The 25,476-nt window shown below is 36.6% G+C and overlaps 1 protein-coding gene across 5 annotated transcripts; it reads left to right on the top strand.

The window, feature by feature from the left end:
* Positions 1-1,806: 1,806 nt before the first annotated feature.
* LOC141316766 (rap guanine nucleotide exchange factor 2-like) lies at positions 1,807-24,487 on the top strand. Of its 5 annotated transcripts, none has more exons than XM_073832830.1 (23): positions 1,807-1,940; positions 2,400-2,577; positions 2,678-2,814; positions 2,893-3,051; positions 4,038-4,190; positions 4,744-4,908; positions 5,568-5,675; positions 5,772-5,975; positions 6,066-6,174; positions 6,282-6,525; positions 6,697-6,857; positions 9,154-9,168; positions 10,496-10,736; positions 10,827-11,210; positions 11,578-11,789; positions 11,880-12,003; positions 14,794-14,817; positions 15,537-15,754; positions 17,421-17,549; positions 17,705-17,806; positions 19,796-19,955; positions 20,818-21,347; positions 23,443-24,487. In XM_073832830.1, the coding sequence occupies exons 1-23, from the start codon at positions 1,869-1,871 to the stop codon at positions 23,466-23,468; spliced, it is 3,855 nt and encodes a 1,284-aa protein (XP_073688931.1). In that variant the 5' UTR covers positions 1,807-1,868; the 3' UTR covers positions 23,469-24,487. The 5 variants fall into 5 exon arrangements, with proteins under 5 accessions (XP_073688931.1, XP_073688933.1, XP_073688930.1 ...); XM_073832829.1 differs by having other exon boundaries at positions 1,808-1,940; positions 17,702-17,806; XM_073832832.1 differs by lacking the exon at positions 14,794-14,817 and having other exon boundaries at positions 17,702-17,806.
* The last annotated feature ends 989 nt before the right edge of the window (positions 24,488-25,476 follow it).

Raw genomic sequence — 25,476 nt, 5'->3', positions numbered from 1 at the left:
AATCCCAGCCGACGAAGAAGGGTCTTGTCTACCGAAACGCTCGGCCATTTTTACATACCTTTTAAGCACTGAAACTCATCCAGCACTAAAGCTTGTAGTGCGCGTTCCCGACTTTACGTACTGCGTCCACCGTGCTCTGCAACGCAGCGAATGCTTGAAGCAGTCCCATCACCTTACTCGCTGATTGTTTGTAACAGTGGAACAGATGTGGTCCAGTCGTGACAGCACTGAGATTCCTGCTCCGCTGGAAATAGCTGGCATTTTCCACACTTGCACCACCATCTCGTCTCGTTTGAACGCGGTCTGCCCGAGGCTTGTGTCGCCGCCGCGGCTGTCGCAGTTTTCTCTCTCTGACAGAGTTCATCGTCTGTGTATTCCGGCTCAAAAAGGTAGGAAACGGTGAAAAACTCCATCTCATGTGCTCCTCCAGCTTCAAAGTCGTCCGACATCGTTGTACTTTGTTGTACCTTGTTGCTAAAGAGTATTTGATTGCGTTGCACTTCTCTCTTCTCAAGTTCGCTTTGTAAACACTGAGTCTGTAGTTTCGCATACGTCACGCGTGACCTTTCGACGTGATTACGTAAAGTCGGGAATGCGCACTACAAGCCCTAGTGCTTAAAAGGTATATAAAGGTATATCATTTTTCTAAGAAAATGACCGAACGTTTCGGTAGACAAGACCCTTCTTCGTCGGCTGGGATTGTTTACAGCCATTTGAAGCTGCATTTAAACTGCATTTTGAAGATTCAAAAATCGGGGCACCATTTAAGTCCATTATATGGAGAAATTTCCAGAAATGTTTATCTCAAAAAACATAATTTCTTGACGACTGAAGAAAAAAAGACATAAACATCTTGGATGACAAGGGGGTGAGTAAATTATCTGTAAATTGTTGTTCTGAAAGTGAACTACTCCTTTAACTATGAAATTTGCCTCATATACACTACCAGTGAAAATATTTTTAATGTTTTTTAAAGAAGTCTCTTTTGCTTACCAAGCCTGCATTTATTTGATCCAAAGTACAGCAAAAGCAGTAATATTGTGAAATATTTTTTTTTACTATTTTAAATAACTGCTTTTTATTTGAATATAATTTAAAATTTTCAGCATCATTACTCCAGTCTTCAGTGTCACATGATCCTTCAGAAGTCATTCTAATATGCTGATTTGCTATTCAAGAAACATCAGATCAGAATTTATCTGAAAAAAGTTTTTGTAATATTATACACTATACTATTCAAAAGCTTAGAGTCAGTTTTTTTTTTTTTTGGAAAGAATTTAACACTTCTATTTAGCAAGGATGCTTTAAATTTAATATTATTAAAGTGTTTATAAAGATATTTATAATGTTACAAAAGATTTTTGTTTCAGCTAAATGCTGTTCTTCTGAGCTTTCTATATATCAAAGGAACCTAAAAAATTCTACTCTGCTGTTTTCAACATAATAAATGTAAATAAATAATATATAAATAAAAAATAAATAATAATAAATGCAGCAAATCAGAATATTAGAATGATTTCTAAAGGATCTTGGGACTGGAGTAATGATGATTAAAAATTCAGCTTTAAAATTACAGGAATAAATTACATTTTAAAATGTATTTAAATAGAAAACAGTTATTTTAAATAGTAAACATATTTAAAAAAAATGTAATGTTTTTGCTGTACTTTGGATCAAATAAATGCAGACTTGGTGAAAATAAAATTTTTACTTTTGACTGATAGTGTACATTTGAACCTAAAATCTATTATTTTATGTTTTTAAACATGCTTGTTTGTTTATGATTCTTTTTGTAACAGTATATGTTTCTCTTGCAGCTTCCTGCCGACTTCTCAAAGCTTCACCCCTCTGACAGTTGCCACTCCCATATGACTACCAGCCAATCACGTTCCAGCATCGCCAGCGATTCAGGAAGTAGCAGCCTATCAGATATTTACCAGGTGATAAGAGACTCTGAGTTTCTATCCCTCTAGAAAGCAATCTCCTTACACACACTGCAACAGAGACGCATCCTGACAGATTTATTGTGAACATCTGGGGCACACACACACACACACACACACACACACTCACACACATTTAAATCCTATCCAGAGGACTCCCCCACCCTCCTCTGTGGTCCATCTGTCACCTCTCCATAACCTATTCATGTCAGTTCTCAAGCACACATACCTTTTGATCCACAGATCAGCATTTCACATACACACACAAATATCCATCGCATTTACAAACACAGTTGGCTCAGAATACCAATACACACCACACACACTGACTTGTGTACCGACAAACCATCTGTAAACGCAGAACAGAAAGCTGATATACTGCAAATCATATGTCAGCCATAAATGTCTATGAACATCATCAGCTGAAAATTCATACTCAGGTGATTTATTTCACAGGCCACTGAAAGTGAATGTGGAGACATGGATCTGAGTGGGCTTCCTGAAACAGCGGTTGACTCGGATGAGGATGATGATGACGAGGACGTAGGAAGGGGAACGGACCCTCTTATGAGTCGAGATATCGTGAGAGACTGTCTAGAGAAAGATCCTATGGACCGTACAGATGATGACATTGGTACACTTTTGTGCTTTGAATTATTCAGTGATGGGAAATTCACTGTGCTACTTTCATTTACACTTTCGCTTTCGTTTTCCCATTCTCTTTCTGAATACAGAGCAGTTGCTGGAGTTTGTACAGCAGCTTCCGGCATTTGCCAGTCTGAGTGTTTCGGTGCGGAGGGAGCTCTGTGCCGTCATGGTGTTTGCGGTCGTGGAGAGGGCCGGAACTATCGTGCTTAACCACGGTGAAGAGGTGAGACGGGACCCATTATAGCAATTCATCGCTACATTTGACTTCGGCTGATAACAGGCAAATGTGTGTGTATTTTAGCTGGACTCATGGTCAGTCATTCTGAATGGAGCAGTAGAGGTGATCTATTCAGACGGCGGCAGTGAGAGTGTGTGTATGGGTGGAAGTTTTGGTGTCTCCCCTTCTATGGAGAAACAGCTGATGACTGGAGTCATGAGGACCAAAGTGGACGATTGTCAGGTAAGACTGTTTGTCTACTAAGGATAGGAATAATTGTGAACTAGTTATCCAACAGTTCATCTAAATTTAGTGTTTTAGTTTAGAAATGCAATTTTATTTGAATAAAATATCTATCCTAGGTGATGAACTGCCCTTTTTCATTATTTTGTACTGTTCTCTGAGGTCCTCTTATAAGATTTTACATCAAAAAACATCATAATTTATAAGAAATAGACTATTTTCTGTCCTGTTTTGACCCACCTCATTAAAAAGTTGTGTTTGAATAGGTGTGGCAGATTGTAGACTCTGAAGTAAACGCCCTCTGCTATGATTGGCTAACAGTTGTGTATGTTTGACAGCCTAAATTACTCATAGATGGACGCTGCGGTGATTAAGGTTCAAAACACATAAATACTCAGTACATATCAAATGATCTGTAATAACAGATAAAGGAATTAGTGACCACATAATAAAAACAGTTACTCACACTTGTGTGTTGCGACATTACTGTCAGATTCAATATAGTCGCATAGCATCGTCTTTTAATTTCAATCTTTCTGAAAATTCTGCATCAATTGTTCCTTGTTTGTAAACAGATCTGCGGTAAAATAAAGTGAACAAAGGACCAAGTTTTTAAGACGTGCTCTGGGATTAAAATAAAGTTCATCCACATTTTCCTAATACTGGGATCAGAAGGAAGGGAATCAAAGACTGTTTTTTCCACAACTTAGCACTGCACAGCATCTTGTCTTCAGAGCCATATTTTTTATTTGGTTTCTGCATAGAACTGCGGCTGATTGTCTTCAATATAAATTGTTTTTAGACTAATGAGAAAGTTTTGAGTTTTTAAACCTCTTATATGTCAAAATATCAAGCTAATTTTAGTTTTCAGTTCATGACCCCTTTTAAAAAGCTTCTAACAAGTTTTATTTGTAACACAAATTATGTATAAAATGTTGATATAAAAAAAACACCAGTTAATGTTAGCATTTTGTGTGTGTGTGTAGTTTGTGTGTATTGCCCAGCAGGACTACTGCTGCATTCTGAATCAGGTTGAGCAAAACACACAGCGTGTGGAAGAGGAAGGAGAAATCGTCATGGTAAAAGAACACAGAGAACTCGACCGGACAGGCACCCGCAAGGGACACATTGTTGTCAAGGTATTTTTGTCTTTTGGAAAAATCGGACTGGCTTGAAGAAGTACTCGATTGGGAAATCAGATTTTGACTTTACTGTCTAGAAATTGATGAATCTGGTCTATTTTTAATCTCTGACTTTTTATGAGAATGTAATAGCCCACAGAACTATTGAATATCCCCTCCACATTTTTTTTTTCTTCTGAGGATGCAATAAATTGATCCAAAGTGACACTAAAGACTTTGAAGACTGAAGCTGCTGAAAATGCAGCTTTTCCATGACAGAAACATTTTAAAATATATTAAAATAGAAAAGTTCATTTAAATTGTAATAATATTATACAATATTTTTCACAATATAAATGCAGTCTTGGAGAGCATAAGGTACATTCAAAAATCTTACTGACCTCAAATGTTTGAACTGTAATGTTTGGTTTTTTTACTTAGTCAGACCAATTAATAAGCCTAAATTAATTCATTGCTTTATTTGTTGCTAAATATTTTAGTACTTAGTTTACCAGAAAAGAAGATCTTTAAATGTGGTCATTTAAAAGAAAAATCTGATGTTCTTTTTTAGGGTACTGCTGAAAGGCTGATGCAGCACTTAGTGGAGGATCATTCAGTTGTCGACCCTACCTATATTGAGGACTTCCTGTTGACCTATCGTACCTTCTTGCCTAGTCCTCTGATTTTGGGACAGAGACTTCTGGATTGGTTCAATGACCCCAGTTTACGGGACAAGGTAGTGTGATTGAATATGTCTTTTTTTTATTATTATTAAGAAACACACATTAAAGGGTTAGTTCACCCTCAAGGCATCCTATGTGTATATAACTTTCTTCTTTCAGACAAATCCAATCGAAGTATATTAAAAATGTCCTGGCTCTTCCAAGCTTTATAATGGCAGTAAGTTGGTGTTTTTGTTCAACAGTCCAAAAGAAATCCAATAAAGCGCTTCCATCCATAATAAGAAGTGTCTCATACGGGGGGTGCGCTACGCATACGCCCTCTGTCATCTGCTCGGAGCGGCTTGCATGTGTGATAGTTAGCGCAAGCTAAAGAAAACTGTATAATGTTTTAAATATGGATATTTTTCTTACAAAAACACATCAATTCACTACAGGAGGCCTGTATTCACCACCAGGAGCCGTGCAAAGCACTTTTTATTATAGATGGATGCACTTTATTGGATTTCTTTTGGACTATTTAACAAAAACACCCACCCACTGCTATTATAAAGCTTGGAAGAGCCAAGACTTTTTTTAATGTAACTCCGATTGGATTCATTTGAAAGACGAAAGTCATATACTCACCTTGAGGGTGAGTAAATCATGAGCTGAACTAACCCTTTAAGATTCAGCTAGACAGGACTCATGGTTTCTCCCTCTCTTCTCTAATCAGGTAACTCGAGTTGTGTTGTTATGGGTTAACAATCACTTTAGTGACTTTGAAGGAGATCCTGATATGACCAGTTTTTTGGAGGAGTTCCAGAGCAATCTGGAAAGGGAGGTATGTAAGCATTACTTTAATGCAGCATATAAAATGCATTAGTTATCACTTTATCAGGCAAGCTTCATTACTAACTTCCTCTGTTTATCCAAACAGAAAATGACAGGTCAGTTGCGGTTGCTCAACATAGCTTGTGCTGCTAAAGCCAAACCCAGAGTCATTACTATAAATAGGCCTGCTCGAGAGATGCCCCTGCCCTTCACACTTATTGGAGGAGCCGAACGAGGAACGCGTCTCTTTATCAGCAGCGTTGAAGTTGGTAGCAAAGCAGAGGAAGCAGGGCTTAAACGTGGAGACCAGGTGACACCTTTGAAACCTCAGTATAAAGCAGTGTTAAGATGCTGAAGCATATTCTTCACGCTTTTTTTCTCATCTTTCACACTCATGCAGATATTGGAGGTGAATGGGCAGACGTTTGAGAATGTGCAGTTGTCCAAAGCAACTGAAATTCTCAAAAACAATACGCAGCTCTGTATGAGTGTCAAAACCAACCTCCTGGGTGAGATTCATACCTGAGATTGCTACACCTTCCAATAAACACAGGCTGTTGATAAATATCTTTTTTTTTTTTTTTTTTAACTACTACTCACTTTCACTCTTCCTTAGTCTTCAAGGAGCTGGTGGCCAGGGTAGCAGAGGAAAGAAAAAACGGTGTTCCTCATCTTCCAAAGATTGGTGATGGAAAGAAAAATAGCCGTTATTCTGTACCTGAACTTGGGGCTGGTTCTGATGTAATAGGTCAAGAAAAAGTCAGCAAGAAGGTCAAAGCACATACTGTTGGCGGCCGAAACAAACTCATGAAGATTCTAGACAAGACACGCATGAGCATCCTACCTCAGAAACCTTACAGGTATACAAGTACACAAACTCTTTTTCTGACACTATTGCTGACTTTCGAATCCTGAAAGAGAATGACGTCAGTACAAATTTCAAATCCACTGTTTTTGACGTATGTGTTAATTTCTGATTAATGTTCAACTCCTACCGAGTCATGCTGAGTCATTGTGCTTTTGTTGTATAGTGACCTCGGGTTAGGGCAGACTCAGGATGACAGCATTGTGGGATTACGGCAGAACAAACAGACTCAGCCCACTATGGCAGTCAGTGGAAATCTTTCATCCAGTAACCCTGACCTGGCCCAAGGCCAACAACGTATTATTGACTACAGTACACAACCACCAGGTAAATGCATACAGAATATGCGAATGCATACTTAAAAATCATCATAAGATATTAATAGAATATAATGATATATCTAATCTCAGTAGTGTGTGTGTTTATACTGTATATGTGTGTATATTATTGTTTGTGTGTCTCTCTCTCTCTCTCTCTCTCTCTCTCTCTCTCTCTCTCTCTCTCTCTCTCTCTATCTCTCTCTCTATATATATATATATATATATATATATATAACACACACATGAGAAAATAATAGTTGTATAATAGTGTATAAAAATGACCCAGTTCAAAAGTTTACATACACTTGATTCTTAATACTGTGTTGTTACCTGAATGATCCACAGCTGTTTTTTTTTTGTTTTGGTTTGTTTAGTGATAGTCTCTTGTTTGTCCTGAACAGTTAAACTGCCCGCTGTTCATTTGAAAAGTCCTTTAGGTCCCAGAAATTCTGTGGTTTTTCAGCATTTTTGTGTATTTGAACCCTTTCAAACAGTGACTGCATGTTTAGAAGATTTATCTTTTTATGCTGAGGGACTCATATGCAACTTTTACAGAATGTTCAAATGCTCACTGATGCTCCAGAAGGAAACACAATGCATTAAGAGCCGGGGGTGTAAACTTTTGAATTTGAAGTAAATTTTACTTATTTTGTCTTCTGGGTAATATGTAAGTATCTTCTGTTGCTTTTGAAAGGCAGTACTTAAAAAAAAAAAAAGATATTTTGGCAAAATAAGAAATGTACACATCTTTCTGTTCAAAAGTGTACACCCCTGGCTCTTAATGCATAATTTTTACTTCTGGAGTCCCTCAGTTGTCCTCAGTGTGAAAGCATTGATCTCAAAATCATGCAGTCATTCTTGGTAAGGGTTCAAATTAGTGGTGGGCATAGATTTTTTTTTTTAAATCTAGATTAATCTCATTGTACTCTTGGAATTAATCTAGATTAAAATGGCTAATTTGAATTCTGCCAAAAGCATTCAGAATATGTGTGCTACCCAAATAATGACTAAAAGTAAGTCTTTGAGAACGGGTTTCTCAAGCCAGGTGGCGCATTAGACCAGGGGCTCATCTCCTGTTTCCAAAATGCATCACAAACTGCTTAACAATTGCATTTACAACACAATTAACTATACAAACTTGTGTAACCAACTATTCCTACACTGCATGTACTTCTGCGTAAAAGGCTGCGCGATGTGCGCTTTGCAGTTAAATACACAGACGCGCACGGGCATGGATATCTGTGTGCATAGTCTTCCATTAAACTGCGTTGCTTTTAGAAGCGTCAATTTAGTTGTTGCATATAGTTTAATGTCTTTATTTCGGGATTATCAAAGTAAATTATAACTCAAATTTGAGATTTTACTGGGGCACAGCATATTTTCACTGGGGCACGTGCCCCAGTAAAAAGGGTCTAGCAACGCCCCTGCCATCCATGTTAGCACGTCTCGTTTGATGTGGTAATTTCACAGTAGGCATACACACAGGTTCGAAGACTCGTTCTCGCCCCCTACAGTGCAATTCGGCTAGGTATACAGTTTGCTTAGTTTAGACCCAGCTCCCAACCCAACTTTAAAGAATAGATTAATGGCGATATTTTTTTCATCGCCCGATAAGAGTCTCACGTTAACGCAGCACATTAACGCCGATAACGGCCCACCACTAGTTCAAATACACTAAAAAGCTGAAAAACCAAATAATTTGTTGGACCTGAAGGATTTTTCTGAAGAACAGCAGGCAGTTTAACGGTTTAGGACAAACAAGGGACTCATGAACAACTATCACTAAACAAAAAACAACAGCTGTGGATCATTCAGGTAACAACACAGTATTAAAAATCAAGTGTATGTAAACTATTTTTTTCATGAGGACTATATGTAAATGTCTTTAATGTGAAATATCTTTTTCAGTTCAGTACTAAATAAAAAATAACATGCATCTTGTACAATCCCTCTTATTTTGCTAAAATTCACATTTTGCAGATTCTGCAAGGTGTATGTAAACGTTTGACTTTAACTATATATAAACACTTAGACACACAAAAATAATGATTTTGATTTGCATAGCACCTTCTGAACTTCACAGCTTTTGTTTAGACGATTGTTCAAACCTAATAACTGTTAATAACTGTATTTTAACATACAATATAATGCTGCACATGACCTGGCTATGTTCTTAATACAGCACCTTCGCTATAATTTTCTGCTCATAAATGCCTTCCAATCTGCTGCTTTTTATATTCCTTTCCTTTTGTTAAATTTGTGTGATTGTACTAATGATCCCGCTACCCTCTCCTTGCTCACAGCACCTGGATTTACTCGTGAGTATTTGTGCACTGCTGCGGTCCTGCTCGTCTTTTTAGACACCTCTCGTATAGTTCCACTCGTCTCTCTAGATAGCTGTTCGTCTTCTAGATACCTGTCTTGCATAATTGCCCGTCTCTCTCTCAAAATATGTAATAGTTTTATCTACTTGAATGTATTTCCTTCTCTCTGTTCTGCTGATCTTTTTAGTCTATATAGTGTCGCTCCTCTACAGATATTTTAATTTTTGCGAACTTGAGTCAGTGGCAATGTTTTCACACAATGGCATCACCATGGATAATCTGTCACTTGTTGATAAAAAAAGACTTATGTGAAGTTCTCATTTTCTAGAAAGTTAAAAGGGGTGTAGCAACACTGTTGCCATTTGTTTTTTTTTTGCCAATAGACTATGTTTTGCCAGTTGTCTGGCAAGCCTGACTCATGCTCTGGGTCAAATTAAATGTTTAAAGGCCATGGGACTATATCCACACTTTATTACATTGTCTCTGGTTTATTTCAGTGGCCTGTCTGTGTAGATTGATATTCTTTGTGCCATCTGCTAAACTTGCCCCTGGGCCAAGTCGTGTAGTTAAATTATCTTTCTTTTTTCAGACTTTGATTGATGTTCTACTCTTACTGCTTTGTCTTTATGTACAACCTTCTTTCTGTAGCTTCTGTTTATGCTTAGCATTGTCTTAAAGTATTTCCGAAAGTAAACATTGCTTCTTAACATTTTCAAAAAAACATTGCAAGTTCTAAAGTAATTGTGAAAGTAAAAACAATAAACTGTTTAGCAAATACACACTATTTAATTCTTTCTATCACATAACCCTATCATTGACACATATATGTCAAATTGGATAAATCTTAGCTGTGTGATTGTGTTTGGATATTGTGGTAACGTTGTTTTTATTTCAGTATCAACATGTTACTGAAGAACCTGTACTTTTGACAGCTCTACTTTCCAATTAAACTCAAAGTTTTGTCTTTTGCAGAAATCGCTTTGTCTCCATATCACCTCTACTTCACTCTGATTGTATAGCTTTAGTTGTTTGTACATATTATATTTTTATTAGTGTCAAGACGCCTCCTCTGACTTCTGCTTGATCTGGATCTCCAGTTAACCTCTTTGTCTCCTCTTTTGTTATTAGGGTTCCTTCTCTTTTCATCTGAATGTTACATCTTCCTCATAAGCATCTACCTTGTCCGTTTACCTAATATAGTTCTAGAAGTTGCATGTAGTCTGTGCTATGCAGGAATGTTTGGATCCTAGTTCTGATTGAGGTTTACATACTTCTCAGACCGTTATTTTATGGTTTGTTTGTTGACTTCTTTCATCCGCAGAATTGCAAGACCAGGTGCTGCGTGTTTTCAAGGCAGACCAGCAAAGTCGTTACTTCCTGATCAATAGGGACACCACAGCAAGAGAGGCAGCCAATCAGGCGATGAGAGAGTTTGGCTTGACTGTAAGTCCTGAAGCCTATTCGCTCTGCGAGGTGTCAGTCACACAGGAGGGAGTTATCAAACAGAGACGACTACCTGATCAACTGTCTAAACTGGCTGATAGGATACAGCTGAGTGCCAGGTTTGGTCTTAAGCTCAATTTTAAAAGAATTGGTGATTGTGGTGTTTTGCTTTTATATGAGATGGCTGTTTTTTCTTCTTGTTTTGTTAGGTACTACCTGAAGAGCAACATGGAGACAGAGACACTGTGTTCGGATGTGGAAGCACAGGAGATGCAGCGAGAATCTGTGGTCCCTTTGTTGTCCTTGAGCTCCATGGAAATAGCCAATCAGCTGTCGGCACGAAACTATCTGCTCTTCTCCAGCATCGAACCAACAGATTACATCAGTGACCTCTTCAAGCTTCATCCACAAGAGCCTCCCACCAACTTGCGCAACTTTGAGGGTCTTGTAAACCAGGAGACCTTCTGGGTTGCCATAGAAATAGTACTAGAAACCAACCTGGCCAAAAGAGTGAAGATCATCAAGCACTTTATAAAGATTGCCCTTCACTGCCGTGACTGCAAGAACTTCAACTCCATGTTCGCTATAATCAGGTAGAGTTTATGTGTCTATTAAAGGGACAGTTCACCCCTTCGTTCATCTTCACAAACACAAATTAAGATATTTTTGATGAAATCCCAGAGCTTTCTGACCCTGCTTAGACAGCAACGCAACTGACACGTTCAAGGCCCAGAAAGGTAGTAAGGATATTGTTAAAACAGTCCATGTGACATCAGTTGTTCAACCGTAATGTTATGACGCTATGAGAATACTTTTTATGTCCAAAGAAAACAATTAATGACAATTTTTATTCTCTTGTGTGTCAATTCATGGTCTTACGGTTTTGGAACGTAAATAATGACAGAATTTTAGTTTTTTGAGTGAACTTACCCTTAAAGTGTACCTGTTTATCTTTTGCAGTGGGTTCAATCTAGCGCCTGTTTCTCGGTTGAGATCTACATGGGAACGGTTGCCTGGAAAATATGAGAAGCTTCTTGCAGAATTACAGGATGTTTTCGACCCTTCTCGCAATATGGCCAAATATCGCAACCTCCTCAACAAGCACAACCTGCAGCCGCCAGTCATCCCTCTATTTCCTGTCATTAAGAAAGACCTCACCTTCCTCCATGAGGGTAACTTAAACCTTACTCTTTTCCCATTGCCTAAACATTTGGGATTTGTTTTGAATATGAAATGTTAATCTGTCAAACGTGTGCTTATAGGAAACAACTCCAAGGTGGACGGTCTGGTGAATTTTGAGAAGTTGAGGATGATTGCGCGAGAGATCAGACACGTGGTTCGAATGGCTTCCATCACCATGGACCCTGCATTGCTTTTTAAGACTAGGTACACTCACTTATTCAGCTGTGATATTTCGTACACACAACCAATCAATAAAACCTTGAGATAAATTACAAAAACACACTAGCTGTTTTTTAAACTTGCTGAGCTGCATTGTTCCCCGCACAGGAAATACAACCTTATTAGTGAATGATTTGAAATGCACTACATGGGCAAGTACATGGCATGCAAATAGTGCTCTATACAGGAGACTTCATATAAAGCATAAAAATAAAAAAAATGTAAGATTTTTTTTTTTAACATCATTCATCAGTATTAAGCAAAACTGAAAATTCTTTTCACCTTGTTCAACATTTTCAAGGAACTTTCCATTTGTTCCAAAGCGTTCTGTGTTTGCTGTTTACATGAAAGATACATATCTAAGGCAGTGTAACTAAGATACCTACAGTTGAAGTCAAACGTTTACATACACCTTGCAGAATCTGCAAAATGTTAATTATTTTACTAAAATAAGAGGGATCATACAAAATGCATGTTATTTTTTTATTTAGTACTGACCTTAATAAGATATTTCACATGAAAGACATTTACATATAGTCCGCAAGAGAAAAAATTAGTTGAATTTATAAAAATGACCCTGTTCAGAAGTTTACATACACTTGATTCTTAATACTGTGTTGTTACCTGAATGGTCCACAGCTGTAAAACTTTTTGAATTTGAAGATCAGGGTAAATGTAACTTATTTTGTCTTCTGGGAAAATAATAAGAAAAATGTACACACCTTCATTCTGTTCAAAAGTTTACACCCCCGGCTCTTTATGCATCATTTTTCCTTCTGAAGCTACAGCAAGTGTTTGAACTTTCTGTAATATTTGCATACGAGTCCCTCAGTTGTCCTCAGTGTGAAAAGATGGATCTCAAAATCATACAGTCATTGTTAGAAAGGGTTCACATACACAAAAATGCTGAAAAAACACAAATTTGTGGGACCTGAAGGATTTTTCTGAAGAAAAGACAAGGGACTCATGAACAACTAATGATCACTAAACAATGTGGATCATTCAGGTAACAACACAGTATTAGGAAACATGCATATGTAAACTTCTGAACATTTATAAATTCAACTAGTATTTTCTCTTGTGGACTATGTAAACGTTTTTATTTGAAATATCTTATTCAGGTCAATGCTAAATAAAAAATAAAAACATGTATTTTGGTCAAATAATTAACATTTTGCAGATTCTGCAAGGTGTATGTAAACTTTTTGACTTCAACTGTATCTGTGATTCCTTAAGATGTTCTCTATGTAGGCACTAGGGCTGCACGATTTGGAGAAAAAATCTAATTGCGATTTTTCTGAACAAAATTGCGATTTGCGATTTAAAATGCGATTTACTACTATTTCATAAAAGAGCAACAGGTTTGATATGGTGGTTTTAACAGCACCAAAGAAAGACCAATATATATATATATATTATAATAAAATATAATTAAAATCTTAAACTTTTAGGAATCCAAACACACTGTAAACAATTTTACATCAGTAAAACACTGATGATAACCTACATTAAGAGACACTTTGTTGGGAAGTTGAGCCGCTGCTCCCGCTCATCTTTTCCAAATGGCGTTAACGTTATTTGCTCAGTACATGCAGTAGAGACCTGCACTCCTACGGGAGTATATAGCGGGACCCGAGGCAACCGACTGCGGCGCGAGACAAAACTTGATGGGCGAGTGCGGCTGTTCGGGACGCGGGAAAATAAAATGATTCGCGGGACCCCCGCAAAATAGAAATATCTAAAAAGCAAAATATTGTTATTCATCTATTGCACTAAAGCAGCAAGAACAACTAGTATACAACTTACAGCTATGATTAGTAAGCACAAGGATAGGCAGTCAGGTGTTTAAGTTAGAATCCACTCACTGCTCAAACATTCTTGCAGTGCTGAATATTGCGTGCTCGCGAATTAAAACATACGAAGTGTAGACATTGTGAAAGATTCATTGTGCATAATATTCATTGTGTTAGAGCTTTATGAGATCGCATATGAACTGAGATGTCAACTTTAGCTTTGTCTGCTTGCATTCTAATATGGATACACACAGTAGCTCATGCTTGCTCTTCTGTTAAGAATAACAGTGGTTTGTGAATGTTGATGCTTAGCCTATATAACAAATATTTTATCAGGAACGTTTATGCTGGGGTTTTGTGAAACTTACGAGATGTTACAAAACTGTTTCATGTAAATTCAATTGATGTACTGAAAAAAAACTATATAGGTTACTTTTATGCGGGCAGGAGCGGGACAAAACAAACATGAATGTCGAGGTAGGAACGGACCGAGATCAACATATTTCTGCGGAGGCGGGACTGAAAAATACGTCCCGTGCATGTCTCTACATGCAGTGTTAAAATGCCCCCTATTGGTTAAACTCTGCAACAAACGTAATATAAGCATGAAGACGTAATATGCACATGAAGTGACCTGTCAAAAACGACTTATATGCTTGTTACCACATTTGATAATCAATCGAAATAATCGCAGCTCTTGCGATTTGAAAATCGCACCCTTTCAAATCGCGATTTCGGTTTAAAAACGATTAATCGTGCAGCCCTAGTAGGCACTCACTAGCGAAACCGAGCTAGTCTTTTGCACAGTGTGTCATATATCCATTGCTGATAGTTTCTGCTTACAGTCATTTGTGCGCTTGGTGTCTAACTGGACTTCTTGTTTTGGGGCCTTTGCTCTGTCTAAGCACTAGTGTCTTATGTCTCCTTTTACTCAATCTCTTAATTTTCTTGTTCTTTGACACTTCATGGCACTCTGTTTTAGGAAGAAAAAGTGGAGAAGTCTTGGGTAAGTGGGACTGCTACTGTCTTTCTCTCTTTCTCTTTTGCTTTCTGTTAACTTTTTTGCTATGTGATACTAAACCACACTTACACTTCCTCCGGTAGACTAGTTTGTTTATTTGCACTGCGTATGTAAAATCTCATCTTTGACTTCCTTCACCTAAATGCTCATTGTCATTCTCTGGAATAGCATGAATTTTTGTTACGAGTGTGTTCAACGATGATTTATATGGCTGTATAAAAGTATTTTCGCTACTTAAGTAGGAATGGGCATGCAATGGGTTACATCATCAATGCCAGTTTAAATATATATTTTAAATCTTTTAAAAATATGACATCAGTGAAATGCATGTGTAATCTATTTATATATAATAGGAGATATTTAAGTAGTATTTAAAGTAGTTTATTTATTTATTTTCTGGTTGATTAGTGCAAAAGAAAATCATTTTGATGTAGTATTTTAATAGTTGATGGCTTAGTTGCAGAGTGAGTACCTGAATATGCATGCACATCCCTACTTTCTAGACATGCTAGTTTTTCATTAACCTGTAGTTTTCTAAAGTAGTCACTTATCTCAATTCTTTTCTTTGTGCATGTTAAAAATGGTCATGTTACTTCCAGACAAAATTCTCCGGCTGATTCATATACTCGTCCCGTTAACTTCTACTGTTCAATAATGACATTTTGCATTAACATTCATTGTGTCTTTTGTTCTAATGCGTCTAGGTCTCTAAGTCAGGTGAGCAGCTCTTCTCTCTCTGACATCGGAACAATGGGTGGGAAGAGGAAGGGGAGGCGGAGCTCTTTTCTCAGCGCTAAAAAACTCTATGAGGTGGAGATGATGAGCAGACGCGTGCGGCAGTACCTGGACACGCACTCGCACGAGAGTGATGAGGACAAGCTCCACGAACTCTCTTTGCACTGTGAGCCCGCCAACAGCTCCAGTGAGTTGCACACACTTTTAGAAAGCTATCACCTTGATTTCATTGATTATTATGAATGAGATAAAAAAGTAATTGATTATCAGTAGCTAGTTGTTCTTCTTCCGAATTTAATCTATGGCAGCCCATAGAACCACTTGCGGGAAAGTTGTAAAATTTGGCACACTGATAGAGAATAGTTTTAAATGTCACCATAGCAAATTTGAAGTCTCTAACTCAAACTGTCTAGTGCCACCACTAGTCCAATTGCCACTGCTGTCACCACTGTCGCGCTAAGCAGGCGTGGTTTCAGCAACCAGCTCCACCCACGTCCCGCCTTTTTGCCCATTTTTGATTATCCGGGAGTGACGCGATTCCAAGATGGCGACGGCCGACCACTATAGGCTTCAAAAACGCTCTTCAGAAACCTACGGGTGACGTCATGGACACTACGTCCATATTTTTTACAGTCTATGGTTTTATAACAATAATGACCTGAGACTATCTGCAGTGTTTCGTCACAGTGCCACCTAGTGGTCAGGAGATACAAAAAATGGGTATTTTTGCTTATTCTGCTTATTTGCTTACTTCTGAATGGTTTGGCCAAAAGTCGAATGGTACCCATTTTTCCCATGTCAGCCATTTTAAATTTTGTAGTAAAATGCTATATTTTACGAAAGCATTGACGTATAGTTACACAACTCGGTATGGGGTCATCAGCACGATGCCCTGAAGGAGTCTGAGAAGTTTTGAGCCAGCGCCACCTAGTGGTAAAATCAAATATTCACATGCTTAAAACTTTGGGTGTGATCAACTTATTTTCATGGGAGTCACCTTTTTAGACACCTGAATTCTTGCTGAGTCCAGAGATACCAAACATGCCAGGTTTTGCTTTATGGTTTGTGCTACGTTGCATTTTAGCGCTTAGAAAACATCATTAAAACGTTACTCCTATCGACACGAAACCACCGTAGGAAATTCGAAAACATAGCGTGCCGGCTATACGTTAATGCCCAATTGCCAAAATTTTGATAGTAAGTGGCAAAAAAATGCAAACAATGTCAGCCATCTGTCATTTTTTTCTCTTCTCATATATAAAAGTCTATAACCCCTAAACAAAGTGAATGTAATATATGAATATAATTGACATGAAAATTGCAATTGACTACAATAGAGTGTTATGATATAAAATGTTACATTTTTACCAGTGCATTGGTGTACCATTACAAAACTTTGTTTGTACCATCGAGACCATGACCTGAAAGTACTCAAAACATTTTGAGACAGTGCCACCTTGTGGTCAAAAGTGATAACCGATTAAATTACTGGTGGTTGTTTTTATGATTTTTTTCCCCCATTTTGACTAAAATCGCCTTAAAATGACTTCAATTACCCTTTGCTGCAGTTGGTCAGTTCCCTTGCCTAGTGCTTGGCCCTGCAACTACTGCTTTGCAGTTATATTTATTATTGTATCATAAATTACAAGTAATGTACTATAAACACCTAAATGTGATAAATAGCATAGTAAAGAAGTGAACTGTTCTGAGAGACAAAGTTCTTGTGCGAGTGATCTAGAATTAAAAAAGACCGCATTTTGTTCTGTTTATTTAAAAAAAAGAAAAAAAATCACACATTTGGTTTCAAAAAAAGGCCCTGTTAAAGTTGTATGTGTTTACGCTTGTGGTTTTAGCACTGAAGAACTCTGGTGAGAGGAGACGAGTGGATGTATCTCCTGTTGGTCAAAGAAGCACCACTCCACAGCAATCTAATGGAAATCATAGTCGCAAGAAATCACTTAGCAAAGACTTACCACCATTTGGTAAGAATTTTCTCTTGTTTTACCTACACAAATGATTTGAGTTTTGGTAATATTAGAGCACCCTCTGCTGGTGACTTGTAAGTCTTGTTTGTAGTGAGAGGTTTTTGTGTATGTAGGTGCTCAGTCTGTTGATAAGATTTTGTCTCTCTCAGAAGAAGGGCGGGACAGACAACGAAAGCCACCTGAGGACAGCCAGTCAAATACTTCATCTCTGCTCTCCTCTCCACGTACCTCACCTCACACCACACCAAGAAAAGGTATGTACTGATGATGTGTATGGAATCGGTATAAGACTATTGGGTAGCACTACATGTCTTTACTATGTATTTAATACAGTTGCAATCAAAATTATTCAACCCCCTCAGAGACTGCAGTACTTTTCAAATACAGGAGAATTTCAGAAGATCCAGGGTTTTATAAAAATTGCATCTGTAGCAGTTAACTGGCATATTAAAAGTGATAATGTCAATATAAAATGTCATATTTTTGAGTTATGTTTTTTTTAATAACAGCTATGTCAATTATTCAACCCCTATTCAACATTGCTGTTTTTATGTTACTTATTTGTATAGTGGGGAACAAAATTGTCTGACAAAAACACAATTAAGCCTTTAGAAACTCTAATTAACAGAATTAGCTTGAGCTGTTACACATACATAAACTTAGCCCATGCATGTGCTGACCCGATGGAAGGAGGAAAAACATTTCAATGCAGTATTAAAAAAAAGAACACTAGAGGCATCTTGTCGAATACCACTCTTGACCAAGAACAAAAAGGCTGACTTGAGCATGCTAAAATTTATTTAGGTAGACCTGTGGAGTTCTGGTAGAATGTTTTATGGAGTGATGTGACCAAACTGGAACTTGGATCAGTGGTATGTCTGGTGCAAAAAGGCAAAGTTTATGAGCAGACAAACACCATTTCCATCGTCAAATTGGAGGTGGATCAGTCCTGTTGTGGGGTTGTTTTACTGTAGCTGGAAGTGGAAATCATGACAGAATAAAGACATAATGGATTCTTTGAAATGTCAGGCCATTTTGACAAGAATTTGATTCCTTTGGTGCAAAGACTGAAGCTAATGATCAGTGGACTTTCCTGCAGGACAGCCATCCCAAAGTATACATCCAAATCTACTTATTTTTGGTTCAGGGATCAGTCATGGAATGTTCTTAAGTGGCCTGTTCAGACTCCAGATTTAATTCTCATTGAAAATATTCGGTTGAATTTGAAGAACGCAGTGGCAATATGAAAGCCAAAGATTATCAGTGATCTGGAAGTTTTTTCAGACGAGGAATGGGCCAAGATTGCAGTAGAGAGTTGACAGAAGCTTCTAAGCACTTTCAGGCAGTGTTTATTGGTGGTTTTAAAGAATAAAAGATTCTGCGCAAAATTTGACTTTTGTGGGTTGAATCATTTTGAAAATTAATGTTTCAAGCCAATTTGAATTCTATCATGATTCATTAATGTAACATTCTCAGAATCACTCAAATGTGTATTAATACACTTTCTCTAACATTTTGCTGATTACTTTGTTGAAGAGTATCATACAATTTTGTTCTCCGCTGCAAAATATCTTGCAGGTCAAGGGGGCTGAATAATTTTAATTTCAACTGTATAATAACTAGGTACTAAACCTGAATATAACCTTGAATGTATCTTTTGGATTATGGGAGCGCCATTATTTTGATGTAAAATTGTTGCACTCTGAGCTACTGCCGCTACCTGTTGCTATTTTTACTTCAACACAACTCGGAAAATAAAATACTCATACGATGACCACATTGTGCGGCTTTTGGTTGTAATTTTCAGTCAAAGGGCAACAAGAGAAGCGATGTGAGACTTCACAGCTCTTCCTAGTGATAAGAAGAGGAGAAAAGAATGGCAAGATGCCTTTGGAGGAATAAAACTTCCTAAAGTCCCTGGTCTTTGTTCTGTCCACTTTAGCCCTGATGCCTTTGAGGCTTTTAGTAGACCACTGCTACTGAAAGAGCTTATAAATGACAGAGCCAAGAAAAGCTTTGAAAAACTGTATCAGCTGATTAAGATGACAGATTATTAAAAATAGCGTTTGGAGCATCTATAGAGTATTGGTTACTCTATAGATGTAAAATGTATATATATATATATTTTTTTTTTTCATTTTAATTGATTTACTTGATTCAAAATGAACTCTGATTCACATTTCTACAGTATAATAAATTCTCAGATATTTAATGCTATATTTTATGTTTGTTTTTTTTTATAGCCCCACAATTAGTGGTGAGTGAAGCATCAGATCAACTGAGCTTGTTAAGCTCCTCCTCCTCTGATCTCATCATGGTTGATGACCACACACATACTCAACCCCATACGCTTGCACACCCACTCAGCACACATAGAGCTGAACCTGACCAAATAAGCCTGGGGTAAGAGGTTTTACATGCATATACACTACCAGTCAAAAGTTTTTGAACAGTACGATTTTTAATGTTTTTTTAAAGAAGTATCTTCTGCTCACCAAGCCTGCATTTATTTGATCTAAAGTACAGCAAAAACGGTACAATTTTGAAATATTTTTACTATTTAAAATAACGGTTCTATTAGAATATATTTTAAAATGTAATTTATTCCTGTGATTTCAAAGCTGAATTTTTAGCATCATTAATCTACTCCATGATCCTTCAGAAATCATTTTGATATTCTGATTTGCTTCCCAAAAAACATGTACTATTATTATGTTGAAAACAGCTGAGTAGAATTTTAAGCATCCTTACTAAATAAAAGTATTAATTTCTATAATTTCTTTAAAAAAAAAGAAGCTTTTTATTTTAGATAAATGCTGATCTTTGGATCTTTCTATTCATCAAAGAATCCTGAAAAAAATGTACTCAACTTATTTAAATATTGATAATAATAATATTAATAAATGTTTCTTGAACAGCAAATTAGCATATTAGAATGATTTTTGAAGAATCGTGTGACTGAAGACTGGAGTAATGATGCTGAAAATATAGCTTTGATCACAGGTACAAATTACATTTTAAAATATAAACAGAAAACTGTTGTTTTAAATACTAAAAAATATATCTATTTTGCTTTACTTTGGATCAAATAGATACAGGCTTGGTGACTTCTTTAAAAACATTATAAATCTTACTGTTTAAAAATTTCTGATTAGTACTGTATGTATAAAAGTACCTAAAAAGTAAAAAAAAAAAATCTGTCTTCAGTTAATACAAATGGTCTAGTACCTTATTTTTAAAGTCTCTCTATATGTCTTCCTCTCAGATCCTACTCCTTGACTCAGGATCAGTGTGACCGTGCGTCATTGGATGCAGCAGACAGTGGCCGTGGGAGCTGGACGTCCTGCTCCAGTGGTTCCCATGACAACATCCAAAGTATCCCACAGCGTGTGGGTTATTATGACAATCGCAGCTGGGAGACGCTGTCAGAAGGAATGGGACGTAGTCACGCGACCACACCTACTGGTTACTGGGGTGATGAATTAGAAGGAGACACAGGAACTATAAAACGTAGAGGTGGAAAAGATGAGACTCCAAACACAAACAAGACTACTCCGAGTCGGAGGGAGGGACGCTTTAGAGAGCCGCCGCCCACACCACCTGGTTATACTGCTCTGTCATTGGCTGAGTCAGACACCCACAGTCATGCGCATGGGCGACGCCCACCAGACTACACAGCGGCTCTGCAGAGGTCTCGATTCCTTAAAAGGTCATGTGATCCTCCTCCACTTCACCCATCCAGTAGGTTGCCAGCATACAACCACTGCCAGTCACCACGACGAACACAACCGGAGGGTGAGTATTTGATTGTGAAGTAATTACTATAAAAATATCAGCAAAACATCATTCCAATTAAATGAATGAAATAGGTGAAAACTAACAGCTGGAGTGGTAAAATCTGCTAGAGATACACCATAAATCTGTATAATTTTAACAGTATGCATACCTTTATTTCATTTATTGTTTGGATAGTCATTCAACTTATTAAATAACAGCCAAGAAAGAAATAGGTAGATTAACAATTACTCATCTTAAAATTGTAATATTTTATTATTTATATTGTGAGTTTATTGAATTAAATATAATCGATAAAATAAAATAAAAAAAATCAATAAATAATTCATATTGTTAATGAGCAGCATTATTTTAGTATCACTGAGATTCTTTTATAGTTTTTATTAATATTTTGAATCAATTTTTTTTTTAGATTTTAATTTTGAAGTTGCTGTAATTTTGTTGTTTGTCATTTTTATAGTTTTTTATGTATGTTTATATAGTTTTTATTAATTGTTATTATTTAAAATTCTATCTGTGTTTGTCCATCTATCTGTCTGTCTGTCTATCTGTCTGTTTGTCTGTCATCTATCCATCTATCTGTCTGTCTCTCTATCTGTTTATCTATCATCTATCCGTCTATCTATCCATCCATCCACCCATCCATCTGTCTGTCTATTGTCTGTCTGTCTATCCATCCATCCATCTATCTATCTGTCTGTCTGTCTATCTATCCATCTATCTATCATCTATCCATCCATCCCATCCGTCTATCACCTATCTATCTATCTATCCATCCATCCATCCATCCCATCATCTGTCTGTCTGTCTGTCTGTCTGTCTGTCTGTCTGTCTGTCTCTGTCTACCATCTGTTTGTCTGTCTATCTCTCTATCTGCCTATCTATCTGTTTGTCTGTCTATCATCTGTCTGTCATCTATCCATCTATCTGTCTGTCTCTCTGTCTGTCTGTCTTTCCATCCATCCATCCATCTGTCTATTGTCTGTCTGTCTGTCCATCTATCTGTCTGTCTGTCTCTGTTTATCTATCATCTATCCGTCTGTTCGTCCGTCTGTCGGTTCGTCCGTCTGTCTGTCCGTCTGTCTGTCTGTCTGTCTGTCTGTCTGTCTGTCTGTCTGTCTGTCTGTCTGTCTGTCTGTCTGTCTGTCTGTCTGTCTGTCTGTCTGTCTGTTTGTTTGTTTGTCTGTCTGTCTGTCTGTCTATCATCTGTCAGTCTGTCTATCTGACAGTCTGTCTGTCTGTCTGTCTATCATCTGTCTATCTATCTATTATCTGTCTATTTCTCTATCTCTCTATCTTTCTGTCTTTTCATCTGTCTGTCTGTCTATCTATCTGTCTGTCTGTCTGTATCTATCTGTCTATCCATCTATCTATCCATCCATCCATTCTATCTGTCTGCCTGTCTGTCTATCATCTGCCTGTCTGTCTGTCCATCTGTCTGTCTATCATCCATCTATCCGTCCGTCCCTCTGTCTGTCTGTCTGTCTGTCTGTCTGTCTGTCTATCTGTTTGTTTGTTTGTTTGTTTGTTTGTCTGTCTATCATCTGTCAGTCTGTCTATCTGCCAGTCTGTCTGTCTGTCTGTCTATCATGTGTTTGTCTATCTATCTATTATCTGTCTATTTCTCTATCTCTCTATTTGTCTGTTTCTGTCTTTCATCTGCCTGTCTGTCTGTCTGTCTACCCATCTATCCCATCCGCCTGTCATCTGTCTGTCTATCCGTCTATCTGGCTATCTATCCATCCATCCATCCATCCGTCTGTCCATCCATCCATCTATCCCATCTGTCTGTCTGTCTATCATCTGTTTGTCTGTCCGTCTATCTGTCTGTCTGTCTATTTCTCTATCTCTATCTGTCTATCTTTCATCTGTCTATCCATCTATCTGTCTGTCTGTCTGCTAAATTTCAAGTAATGAGATTTTCAAGATTTTTAAATTTCAGTTGTAGTTTTAACAGTAATAACCCTGATCATGAGACACAATATCTATCCATCTGTTAAAACTGTATGTTACTTTTGACTATTTTTTTTTTTTATATATATATATATTGAAATAATAAATCAAGCTTATATTTTGTCTTTTTTTTCCTCTACAGAAACCGAGCAAATATCTGCAGTTTAATAAGAGACACTTCGCATCTCTGTCCCAAAGTTTGACGACATTCATATGACAGTTGATATGAAATCATTGCCATGGACTAAACTGTAGCAGTGCATTTTGGACCTTCATGGAGATCACTGTGAAAGGATAGGAGCAGATGAAATGTTGGCACTTTTAACATAAGTTCTGCAAAACAAAGACAAGAAGGAACAAATGAAGCACACCGTCTCAAGTATAGCATGATAAGAGGTGTTGCACATGATGCAATATCAGTGTTACAAAACCATAGAAACAGTATTATTTCATTTGAAGTTTTAATCTGCAATGTTACTTTAGTCACGTGTTAAAGAATCTGTATGTGTGTCGTGCGTGTGAGAGGGAGTGTTGAAATCAATCACAGAGGGACACTTGAAGACATAAAGAAAAGACTGAGCAGCTGCCTCTCACAAACCTCAATCGTCTCAGACGTCTTCTCTGTGCTGATATCAGTGTTTTTATGTTACTCATGAGTATATGGTCATTTTAACATGCCTGATCGTGCTCCTAAAAACTTTCCAAATGTTCCCACAAGTTCCTGTTTGAAAAGATTTTATGTTTTGTATTTTATTTAATTTTATCTGTCAGTACCATTGTTTCCGACTATCCGAGTGTATGGCACAAATCATGAATTGTTGCACAGATTTTCAGAAGCAAGAGATTGTAGTCAAGAATATATAAATTATAGCTGTTACATAGATGATAGATGGTCAAATTATGGTCAGTAAATGCTTATAACAGTATATTTTACTTAGAATGTCATGAGTTTGTGATAGTTCATATGTATCGCTTGTGTTTCTACCCAGCCAAATCTATAAGAATCACATGTATTTCTACGTCTTTTACAAAGACAACTGGCAAAGTCTGTAACTACTTTTTTGTATTTTTAATACAGCTATTGTAAATATTGGTTATATTTTGTTAAAGATTTCAGAGACTTATTCTGTTTATCGGACTATTCAGCTACAAATGACTGAGGGAAAATAAACACTGTAGCAATGAAAGTCTCTCTTCTCCATTTTTGTTACTTTTGATTCTCTAATGTTGTGTACAATGCATCTTAAAGATGAAAAAAGATAGATCTTTCACATTATTCTAACAAACAGGTAACTCCACCCAACATTCACACTATTGGCAGAGAACCACCATCATGCTTTCTGATTGGCTAACATATTTCTATCGATTCCTGATGGTTAGTGGGGACATTTTATACATGCTAAATTTAATAGTCTATAATTGGTAATGTCACAAAATGTGTGTTTAATGAACAACTTTTTTGCAATAACAGTGAATTTATTCATTTATTTATAAAGCCTATTTGTTTACTTTAAATGTTCTTTATTTTTTTAAGCCTATAAGTTATTTGTTTGTTAGATTTGTATTGTTTCTTAAGTCTATTTATTTATAAAGCCTATTTGTTTATTGTAAATGGTTTTATTTATTTCAAAAGCTTTTTTATTTGTTTATTTTATGTTCTTTTATTTACTTATAAGGCCTGTTACATTATTTGTTTATTTATTTTATTTGTTTTTTATTTTTATTCATTAGGTTATTAAAAAAGCCTATTTATTTAATTATTTACTTAAATCCTATTTGTTTATTTTAAATGTTCTTTCATTTATTTTTTTAGACGCTTATTTATTAAAATAGCCTATACATTTGTTTATTTTAAATGTTTTTATTTATTAAAAAAAAGTTTTTTTTTATTTATTTATAAACCCTTTTTCTTTGTAGTCAAGACTTTAAGGTATGTACCTATACAGAAACAAATTTTTAAAAATGTTCACTGAAGTAAAAATGAGTAATTATTATTTCTTTTAATTTGTACAGTTATATAGCAAGCATGCATTGAATTAAAATTAATCAAAAGGTGACAGTATATTTGTAATGTTACAAAATATTTCTATTTCAAATAATTGCTGTGCTTTAGTACTTTATATACATCAAAGAATCCTGAAAAATTTATATAAATTATATAAAATTATATAAATTA

This window comes from Garra rufa, unplaced genomic scaffold, assembly GCF_049309525.1.
Source record: "Garra rufa unplaced genomic scaffold, GarRuf1.0 hap1_unplaced_159, whole genome shotgun sequence".
Taxonomy (NCBI): domain Eukaryota; kingdom Metazoa; phylum Chordata; class Actinopteri; order Cypriniformes; family Cyprinidae; genus Garra; species Garra rufa.
This window is presented reverse-complemented; position numbering and strand designations above follow the sequence as displayed.

Coding starts and splice junctions, on each gene's coding strand:
- LOC141316766 (XM_073832829.1), top strand. CDS start 1,869: ATGACTACCAGCCAATCACGTTCCAGCATCGCCAGCGATTCAGGAAGT. Junction 2,578..2,677: donor CCGTACAGATGATGACATTG/GTACACTTTTGT, acceptor TTCTGAATACAG/AGCAGTTGCTGGAGTTTGTA. Junction 14,818..15,536: donor AAAAAGTGGAGAAGTCTTGG/GTAAGTGGGACT, acceptor TAATGCGTCTAG/GTCTCTAAGTCAGGTGAGCA.